Here is an 11,631-nt window from a genome sequence, read left to right on the forward strand (position 1 = left end):
GGGCAGTGATATGACACAAAGGGTTTGAGGAGGTCACCCCTAAAGGAATATGGTCTAGTTGGCGTCTCAAGTGGGATTAAGTGACACCTGGCAGCTGTTTACGTGAGATGGCAGATTGGAGATCTAATGGAGATCACTATCTTTAAGGACTTGACGGAAAATTTTGATGGTGTATGACAGTACCATGAAACTTATTTGAATACAAATTCATTATAAGCTCTGCTAGCTCCATTCCAAAAACTAATGAGCTGCCTCACATTCAGCTGTCTACATATTCAGTTAATTTCAAAGACACCATGCTAACCAAAATAGAAACTGGCATTATAAGCAAACTAATTTTAAACAAGACTTTGTTTATTTGTGCACAGCATACTCAACACGAATAACAATCACAGTTCAAATAAGAATATGTCGTTAGCATGCTGCTAAACGAATGACTATATTCATTGATAGAGACACTTATAAGTAGTAATAATAACATAAAATAGTGGGTAAAATGATGATATATTATTTAATTGGTGTATTTTCAATATGAAATATAATTTATATTGAAAATATAAAGTATAATTTATAATAAAATATGAATTATATAAAATTGTTATACAGCACAGTTTGATGGATACTTATACGCAGTGAATGAGATTTTTCATAGTTCTGTAATTTTCACAAAAATGTGACAATGCAAACAATCATAATGGTCCAATTTTTATTACCGTATTTTTCAGACTATAAGTCGCATCTGAGTATAAGTCGCATCAGTCCAAAAATACGTGATGATGAAGAAAAAACATATATAAGTCGCACTGGACTATAAGTCGCATTTATTTAGAACCAAAAACCGAGAGAAAACATTACCGTCTACAGCCGCGAGAGGGCGCTCTATGTTTTCAGTGTATACTAAAGGAGCACTGAGCAGCATCTCTGGCAGCATAGAGCGCCCTCTCGTGGCTGTAGACGGTAATGTTTTCTCATGGTTCATTTCTCTTGGTTCATGTCAAATTAATTTTGATAAATAAGTCGCACCTGTCTATAAGTCGCAGGACCAGCCAAACTATGAAAAAAAGTGAGACTTATTGTCCGGAAAATACGGTAATACAAAATCTGTTATATTTAAAAATAAACATTTGTACTTCTTATTTTGCATTAGTTTCCTTTTTGAAAAAAGTGTTGGGAAGGTTACTTCGATAATGTAACAGGATAAAGATTACATGTTACCCGATTTGAAACGTAATAAGAAGTTTAATGTAAAAGTAATGTAACTGATTACAATTAGATTACTTTAGCTTACTTTTCTACGTTTCTAATAAATGTTTTCAACAGTTAATAATTGTCAAACCAGGAAGGGTTAACCTTACAGTGGTACTCAACACTGATTGCTGTCAGTCTTTCAATTGGAGCAACTGGGTATGGGAACAGCCTGAATGAACGAGTAGAACAAATCTGAATTTAAAATCATAAATCAGTAGACAGACACACGTCTCCTTAGAAGTCCAGGAGCATTTTGCTTGCGATATGAATGAGGGGGAATTGATGTCAGATCTCCATACACATGAGAAGACCTACAGGGCATGCGTCCATCTGACATGTGTCGAGAATTAAGAAAAGGGTGGAGAGATGGAGGAAGGCCTCGGCCCACAAGAGCTCTGAGATGAGACGGAGAACTTACCCTCCATTAGCCTGCGGGCAGAAGGATGACACTCAGCCAAACGAGATGCGCATAAGTGACTTTTTATATGAACTATAAAGGAAAGTATGAGAAAAGCTGAAAAAATTGATGCAGGTGGTTATGTGACAGTGACCCCGCTGGGGATGATTTGACTGAATAAATAGACAGATTAATAAATAAATATCTTTTAAAAAATGGGAGACCGAGGAGGGCCGCCATCCATCAAAGATCCTATTATCACGAAACCTGGAGCCATATGTATAAGGCAGCCGGGATCCTAAGCAGATCCAAATTCAACTTTTCCTTACAATTTGTTATCGTTGACATCCTTCACCCAACACACACACACAGATACACAAAGACACTCACACACCGGGCTGAATTAGCAATAGATTTGTTTTCTCATGCCTGCTCGATAGATATGACGGATTAAAGTAAACCATATCAGTTGCAAACAATCATAAGTAGCTTTATCTGCGGAGGTAAAGAGTTAAAAATGAGGGAAATGAGAAAGGAATGATTTTTTTTATTTCCACAGAGAAAGGAATGTAAACAGCTATCTAACCACTACCAGATTTCTGTAATCTGTTTATGTGGGTATTTATACTAACAATATCTAGTTGTGTATTCAGCCTGTTCAATCAAATGACACGGTCATCGTTTGGGACAACAAACAACAAACATCTTATATAAAATGTCAGACTACTCCGTTTTCAAAGTCAGGTGTTGTCAATCTTTGTGAGTATGTGTTACTGTTTGAATTATGCATTGCGTTGCATGTTGGTATGCAAGAAAAATTATTGTTTCAATAGAGGTTAAAATGCAATAATTTGTTGTGACATCCAACGTAAACGAATCGTTACAAATAGTAGACCACCAATTTGTTGGCAACACTGAAAATGTAAAAAATGTGACGACAAATTACTGGCACAACATAAGAACAGCACACTTTAAGAAAAGATTGTATTGCTAATGCTTAATTTCAGTAAAAAAAAAAATCATCTGATTAATCAATTATTAATCTGATTCAATCAAAAGTTACAGTGAAACACTTGCCCTATTTGTCCACTAGTTGCCCTCAAATTTTGTCACTCCATATCTCACAACTTCCTTCAGCATGTCTTACAGAATGTCTTAGAAGTAAAGAAGGGTGCGGGAAAATAACTTTCTGCTTTTGTCAACCTTTTCAAGTTGACCCTTGAGAAGTGCAGCCTTTTGATTGACTTGAATCTCCTTTGAGGTCACCTATTCAAAAGGTGGAAAAGATGAGAGAAATGAAGAAAGCAAGCATACAAAATAGCACTGTTCCCCTTGACCTTCAGCTTTATTGGTGAATGTACTAACGCTGTATAAAGCAACAATAAGTGAGACGGAGTAGCGAAAGAGGAAAACGACTTCAGAGTTTAAATGTAGTCAAAACTCCACATTTTTCGATAAGCACTTGTCCTTTCCCATTTCCCTTATGTTTAAATTTTTTTCTTGTTGTTGTAATTGATCGATTCAAACCAATGCCTCAAAGGATTTAAAAGACATGAACTGATTAAAAGTGAACGTAAATGCTTTTTCCTCACACTCATTTCTTAACCTTGAATGGAAGAAACACAATCGGTTATATACAATCAGGACATTTAGCAGCATTTAATTGTGAGTTCAGCCCTATTTGTTACGACACAAGGCCTTTCACAGTTGGGCTCATATGCGTATCTTCTTAGCACTTAGTTCCGTGGCTGGCTGACTGGTTTAAAAAATTGCTCTGCATTAAAAACAAATATTCAATCATGGCCCACATCGCAAGCGATTACGACAAGTACAGGCGAGTCTCGTCAAGATGATTAGTTGCATTGCTCATATGCACGGGACGGCCCCTTCTGCATATGCATATGTCTGCGTGTGACGCCCACTAAAACTGCCATTTCATTCCTCTCACAGCAAATTCCCCTTGAGTAATGGGCTGGATAACACAGCTGCCAGTCAATATGAATTATTTCTGCGTTCTGATTGGCCAAATCATGTTTCATCCAGATTTTGTTCGAGGAAACCTAAGCCTAGGAAAAAATGGCACATTATAGAGTGTCAAAATTAAGTTAAAATAATAAAAAATAATAATTAAATGTATAACAGAGTAAATATGGTGTATTAACATAAATAGGAAGCATCAAATATGGAGCATCAAAATGTATACATTAATTTAATTTTATTCATTTAATTAAATAAGGAGTATCAATATAGTTAGAGTATAAATTCATTAACATATTCATTTAATTCGAAATACTTATATATTAATTTAATTAATATTTACTTAAAAAAATACGTTCTTAAATTAATTCATTTTAAATACTTTTATTTTAATTATTCAATTAAATACACAGAGCCAATATACATATATTATTGGAATTAGAATAAATTAGAATATAGTACTCAAAGCAGATGTGCAATAACAATACGATTTTATATATTTTTCACAAAATGACTTTTTACTTTATTCGCTCCCTTCCCTCTTTGCAAAATCTCTCACTTGCATGAATTCCCTTTGAGATTACTACAATTCAGTCTTGAAATGCTGAGGTCAAAAAAAGCGATCAGATCCCGTCATTTTTCTGGATCTGGAGAATGTTACAATCCAAGAACAGGCCTGTCATCCTAGAGTTCACCCTCTTTGCCAATCACTACTTTTGCTCTCGCCATAATTTAGGACAGATTTTTAAAGCTCTGCTTTATATAAACACATTGGCATTTGAAAATACACACACACATATATGCACAAACCCAAATATACATGTACGTCATCTAAGCTGGCCAATCAACTCCTACAAAGATGCTTCGTTTTTTGGGGGTTGATCAATAAATAAACCAAAGACTCACTTGTTTTGTCGAAACTGTGGGTGATGCTATCACTTTGGGTCAGTGAACTGCTGGAGTGGCTGGTAGTGACTGTTTGACCGTCCAAACCACCTGGTCCTGGAGAGCTGCCCGGCCGAGAACTGCCCACTGAACTGGAGGGCCTGGAACTGGCACAGTTCTGACAAAAAGACAAATGCATTTTACTGTCTATACAGTGCACGCTACAGTCTGAAATCACTAGCGGAAAAAGCTGTTTTGAAAGTTCCTATTTAATATATTTTTGTCTATTACAATAAATAATAATAGCATTAAAATGAGTTGAAATATTAAAGTTATTTTTCTTTTTTTTTTGCTGTCCGCTTGCCTGTCTAATATATTAATATATTGTATTTATATATTGTTCATTAAATAGCACTCAGTATAGAGACTGTATAAAACATATGTAGGGAAAATCAACAAAACAAATGTTAAATATCCAAAAATCATAGTTGAGAGCTAAGTAGTCATGCATTACACGATACATGACCAGAAAGTACACAGACATGTATGGAAGTACTACAAAATAAATATCCACAGTCTCGCAGGAATGCAAACTAGATCCGACATAAAAACCCACAACCTTACCCTCACATCACAGAATGACATATAATGGGGTTTGACACACATTCTGAAGACGTTTATTTCTTCTCAGAAAGAAATAAATGCATGACCTAGCACTATGTCAACATTTAAAATCATAAGGGTGCACATTTTACAACAGGAAATGCACATATATGTAGTATACAGCTCTCTCTTTTCAGCCCTATATCTTGTCAAAACTTGAATTAGGATCAAAAAACTAATCTGCTTCCAATTTATATCTATATTTCAGGGCTGTCAGGGATCCAGACCCTGCTTGTATCGCAGCACATTCGTTTTTCATTTGGCCGGTGCAACTGACAGCTTTATTTTTCTCAAGCAATCTGCCACAGTATGTACTAGTGTGAGGTCACATGGGTCAGGCGACAGTTGGTATGAAGCGCCCTGGCAGCACTGGTCTGGCTCATGAATAAAACAAGCAACGGGAAGTACAGAAACTATAGACGGAAGGAAAGAGATGGCTAATGTGCGGCAACATGTGTTCAACAAATGGGGCTTTAATATCATGTTGTATTTTCATTATCTGCCATTTACAGAAACTACATTCATGCAGACTGGAGTAGTCAAAAGATCCTTGAGAATAGTGTTAATGTCGTTAACAAAGACTATGGTGAGAAATGTTCGTTGACAAGACGAGGACGAGACTAAGACGAGACGAAGTGGAGATGATGATATGGTCAATAAACGATAACTATGACTATATCAACGAGACTGAAATGAATTCTAAAAAAAAAAAAAAAAAACCAAATCCTTTTTATTTTCATCAAAAAAAGGAGATTGCTCTATACGCCTCTACTAGGTGAGCTTTCATGAGTGCAGTTGCCAGATATCAAGAGTTCTAATCCCCGAACCAGAACTAATTATTACATTGATACATTTTCTGATTGTGTTTTGCTTATTTTAAGCAATCTGTAACTATGCGCACACGCTCGCTCCTCTTTGCCGGCACGAATGATCTGAAAACACAGACAATCAAGCTGGAGTTTAGTGATCTAAATAAAAGCATCACTCAGCCAGTCTGTGTTGTCATGAGATCTCAACTATATTGTTTGCGATTGTGATCATTGTGATATTTATCAATTTAACCATTACATAGAATGACGAAAATGTGACTAAGATTTAATTGACTAAAACCTAAACTAAAATGCTCATTCATTTCATTGACTTAAATTTGTCTAAACAAAAACAGGACAAGTTTGTCTAAATATAATAACTAAAATGTACATCTGAGAAACACTAAGAATAAATTAAAAATGGCTGCCAAAATTAATACTGTACGTTTAATTAATAATAATCTCATTGCTAAAATTTTGAGCCTTTAGGCGACTAAAACTTGACTGAAACTAAATAGGAAAAGGTTGACTAAATATGATAAATGATAAAAACTAAAAAGGACACTTTAAGACAGGTCTAACACTAAAATTGCGAATACTAAAAGTACAAAATTAACAATACGTGAGAAATCTATATAATTACTAAATTACTAGGAGAACTATATAGATCATATTTACATCCCTGATTTAAAGCACAAATGTAATATCTTTACCATTAGCATAAAAAAGAGAAAAAAAGACAAGATTAAATTTGTTGTGACAGACTACATAAGCAAAAAGACATACAGAACAAGAGATTCATTAAGATAGAGAGACAAACAGAATGACAAACTGACAGAACAACAGACATAACGAGACAAGCAGACAGACAGAGACAGACAGACAGAATGACAAACTGATGGAAACAACAGACAAGCAGACAGACAGAATGAAAAAGTCATAACAACAGACATAATGAGACAAGCAGACAGATAGACAGAATGACAAACAAACAGAACAACAGACAAGCACAAAAACAGAATAGCAGACATAACAAGAGGCAGACAGACATAGACTGACAGAATGACAGACAAGCAAACTGACAGACAGAATGACAAACAAACAGAACAGAAAAAAGCAAAGACAGAATGACAAACTGACAGAAAAACAGACATAATGAGACAAGCAGACAGAGACAGACAGACAACAGACAAGCAAATATAACAAGAGACGAGCAGACAGACAGACAGGATGACAAACTGACAGAACAATAGAAAAGCAGACAGAACAACAAACAAGCAGAAAGACAGAACAACAGAGGCAGGCGGTTGCCTGGTCACAGAGTTGCTAGGTGGTTGTTAGGATGTTCTGAGAGGTTGCTAGGCCAGTGATAAGGTGCTTTTGGCGGTTGCTTTCTAAGTGGCTGCTATGGTGGGTAGACAGTTACAAAAATAAACATCAGTTTACTCTATGATGAGTTGGAAAATCTTAAGGGTTTCCTCAGGTAAAACCCCATCCATCTTCAGCACATCCTGTATGTTATCTTACTATTTCGGAAGTCAGAACATTCCCTGACCAGTGCTCTAATCTAATAAAGAAGAGTACATTTTCCTATCCCATTCTGGACCTCATCCAGCACCAAAGCTATTCGGCGAGATACAGTATATCACCTCTAGATTTATGGTGCAAAACAGCATTAGCTAAAAAAAACCTCCGCAACACGCGGCCAGCGAATCTCATCGTGTGGACTTTGAAAATTGGAAAATTGCCCAGAGAGCGCTAAAGGGTCCCACTGCTAATACGACCCGGCACGATTTATCAGCTGCTATCTGGCACTCGTGTTTGGGGCCACAGTCGTTTTTTACAAGTCCCAGTCTTAACGGTGTCGTGCCTGTCAGGGGGGTCAAAGGAAAGAGGAGGGGGGGCCATATTCTAAAATCAATCCGCCTTTAGAAATTGTCTCATTCTGTTCTCAATGACCTGGTGGTGCAGTAAGGGCCGAGCGGGACAAACTGCCGTAGGCCATAAACTGTGACAAGCCCGAAGGAGAGTTAATGTGGCCATTCACAGAGGAACTGCTCGTAGCGTCGCTGGAGGTGAGGTGTTTCACTGAAGGGGGGGGTGTCTATTAACTACTTTTAAACAGCTTTGGTGAAGCTAAGTGATCTCCCTCAACTGCATCCTCGCGTATAAATACTGGCCTGACAGTTTAATGTGAAGAGATGCGCTTCCACAGGATTAGAAACATGTAACCCAGGGCTGCTGGTTGACATTGGCTGGATTGAGGTGGCCTGAGTGGGTGTGTGAAATAGGTCTGGGGGCGAAACATGCACAAAACGCACTCTGCGTTATGAAATTTGCACTATATAAAGAGTATGGCCCTCCGGTACTGGTGAAAACATGCAAACATGCAAGAACTTACGGAGAAATTTAAGGCTTTTCTTCTTTCTTTGATTCTGTTGACTGTGTTTCGAACCTGTGGATAAACAAGGAGGAGTGGATGGTTAAAATGGCATGACTCAGTACTAAACACTTAATACAAAACACTTTGCGCTCGCATGAGTCTTGGCCCCGGGAAGGAGAAATTCAATCCGGACTGGGAATAAAGAAAGCAAATAGCCAGCATTGCATAAAAGTCAATGAGTGCGCCAAGCAAAATGTTCCAGTTTGTCACACATAATGGGTCCTGAAAGTGACAGGTAGAGTCGGCAAAGTAAGGAGAGCGTCTTCACCTCTCATCCGTCACACCACACAGGGGGCCACGGGAATGAAGCGATAGAGGAAACGAACAAATTACATTGAGACTGTGTGAGAAAAACCGGGATGTTGGACGATGCACGATATACACAGTAGTATAAACTCATGCTGCTTTACTTTAGGGGCATGAGTCGATAACTTGTAGCAGGGCTTTACAGTGCAAGCATTTCACTCGCATTTGAGACTTAAAAATAGATGTGCGCAAACTGGAAAACTTTCATTCATTTGAACTTTTATCTTTTGCACTCTAATCTCGAAACACTTGTTTACTTTAATTAAAAAATACACAAAAATGTATTATTTGGAGTATTTCTTTAGTAATAGATCTTTAATAAAGTTATTCAACCTGTTAGGAGGAAAACACTTTTTTTTACTTAGTCGATTATATATTGCGATAATTTGTACATTCAATTAAAATATTATTAAAAAAAATTAAAAAGTATCACAGGTTCCAAAAAAATATTAAGCAGCACAACAGTTTCTGGTACTGATAATTAATCAGCATATTATAATGATTTCTGAAGGATCATGTGACACTGAAGACTGGAGTAATGATGCTGAAAATACAGCATTGCATCACAGGAATAAATTATATTTTAAAATATATTGAAATAGAAAACCATTATTTGAAATGGTAATAATATTTTACAATGTTACAATTTATTATGTATTTTTTGTCAAATAAATGCAACCACTGCAAAAATGCAAGATATGCTAAATGTATGAATAAAAATATATTCATATTATTCATACACGCTGCATTTTTTACCAAAACATTCATTTTTAAATTATAAATTAACATACATAGTTAAAATATTGCATGTTCATATTTACATTTATTTTAATATAATTATTATATAAAATGTTACATCTAAAACCATAAATTTTTATTTTAAAAAAATAGATACATTACACTATATTACAATTTTTTTTGTAAACTATGAATAATTGTGTGTGTGTGTGTGTGTTTATATCTATATTTTCTGTATGCCAGTTAATCCTCACATCATACAGTTCAATCCAGCTGTTTCCTGGCCTGCTAGATATTATTTTCCAGCGACCACAAAAACCTGCGTGCATTTCCCAGCACGAGCAAGATCCAGCCCTTTGCTGGTGAATATGCATTAGCTCTCATGACTTCATTAGGCTCTGCTGTTGTCATAAATTATTTCTGGCATGCAGATATACACACACTAGCATGTTTTAAACAGACACTGTGAAAACAGAGTTAATGAAGAGAATAGAAAAGCTCTGACAGCTCGGAGTCAACGGTCATAAGTCAGATTTGCAAACAGACACTCTTTTCTCCCTCTCCCACACTTTCTTTTTAGCAAATCGAGAGTGCTGTACATCTAATGAATGGAACTGGGAAATCAAATCAATTTATTCCAAGTAACATCATAGAAAGCTACTCAAAAAAATAGCATTTCCACCATCTAAAGGAACTGGTTTGAAGTTGTTGCTCTTAAAAGCAGCTTAGCTGTTTTCCTCAAGGTTTTAAAGTGATGTAGCCCTAATGTTCAATATAAAAATACATTAGATATTATTTCCATATGAAAGCAATGCAAATGGACACATTTGCAAAAGGATAAAAAGCAGAGGTCATAAAAACAGGGATGACTGTTATTAAGTTAAAAAAAAAAGTTTAAATTATATTTGGATATTTTTTTACTGATCAAAGCAATCAGCTTTAATTCGTTCTTGGGTTGTAATGATCTATTGTATATAAAAGAGAAATTAAAAAAAGGGAAATTATGATCAGGCAAATTGCAATGATCTGTTTGTCTATGATTTATAAGCAGGAGATCACAATATGGGCATTATTAATATTTCATTATTACAAGTATTCTTATGTTCAACAAATAACTATGCATAATTTAGCATCAGATGAAGCTAACAAACAGATTTATACGGTATCTAAACTGTTTGAGTGCAAATGATATTCATATATCACTAATGGCTGGTGCACATTGGCAATGAATGGCATGTTGTGTGAATCTCTCGGGACGTGCTGCTGATCTCGCTCTCAAATGGCTGGTTTTATATACATTATAATCAAATGTACAGATGAGTGAAACAGATTTTATTGTCCCAGGAGAGGCGAATGTTTCTTTAAATGAGAGCAGACAGGGGGTGAACCATTCTCTTTGGCCTCTTTCTTCTGCTTTTTAAATAATGTCTTTGTGTGTGAGTGTGTGTGTGTGTGTTTGTATACTAACACTTTGATCATTCTCCTCAATTATTCAATTAAACAAGAATTTCCTTAGTGGTGTCAGATGGTGAAACTTAATCTGCTATTGTTTCTTGTCACATTTAACGACACAAATGGAACAAGGTAGATAAAAAAGAAAAGATTATTACAATTGCAAAACCCTCTTTGAAAAAAAGTGTAAAGCAGACACGAGCTGCTCACAAATTGTGAAGACCTCTGGGTCAAGGAGAGACGGGGGTTGGAAAATAGATTCTAACGTACTAAAAAAGCCTGTTAAGCAAGAATGCGGCGATGATTTATTTTACAATGCGGAGGGTCACTGGCGAGACTCTGCAGTGTCAATACAGGGCTCGGTCTCAGGGCCATCTCCTTATACCTCTTTTGTAGGCACTGAAAAGGTAGAAGCAAAGGTAGACAAAAGGCAGGGGAGCTCCATCTTTCCTCAGGGGTGGAGATGAAGAAGGGAGAGGAGGAAATAAAGAAGCGGAGGTCTAAGGCCTGCTGACTGCACTTATCATTGCACTCAAATATATTACTCTGACATTTCATGTTAATTCATAAAATAATGTAAATTAAATGAATATTACTGTTAATATATAATGTTCAGTAACAAATAAATACATATTTATACATGCTTAAAATAATTTTCATCAAAGCAATTCAAGCTTGTTGTACCACCTTTATGTCAGCGCAGTCCACCTGCT

At 36.1% G+C, this 11,631-nt stretch overlaps 1 protein-coding gene across 3 annotated transcripts in view; it reads right to left on the minus strand.

Annotated features, from left to right (window-relative positions):
* LOC113064983 (adhesion G-protein coupled receptor D2) overlaps positions 1-11,631 on the minus strand; it is a 78,898-nt gene that overhangs the window by 26,444 nt on the left and 40,823 nt on the right. For all 3 annotated transcript variants that reach the window (XM_026236048.1, XM_026236045.1, XM_026236047.1), the window contains 2 exons: positions 8,381-8,434; positions 4,529-4,685 (listed from right to left, as the gene is read on the minus strand). In XM_026236048.1, coding sequence (XP_026091833.1) covers positions 4,529-4,685; positions 8,381-8,434 — 211 coding nt within the window. The remainder of the gene's footprint in view (positions 1-4,528; positions 4,686-8,380; positions 8,435-11,631) is intronic.

Source organism: Carassius auratus, chromosome 47 (assembly GCF_003368295.1).
Source record: "Carassius auratus strain Wakin chromosome 47, ASM336829v1, whole genome shotgun sequence".
NCBI lineage: Eukaryota > Metazoa > Chordata > Actinopteri > Cypriniformes > Cyprinidae > Carassius > Carassius auratus.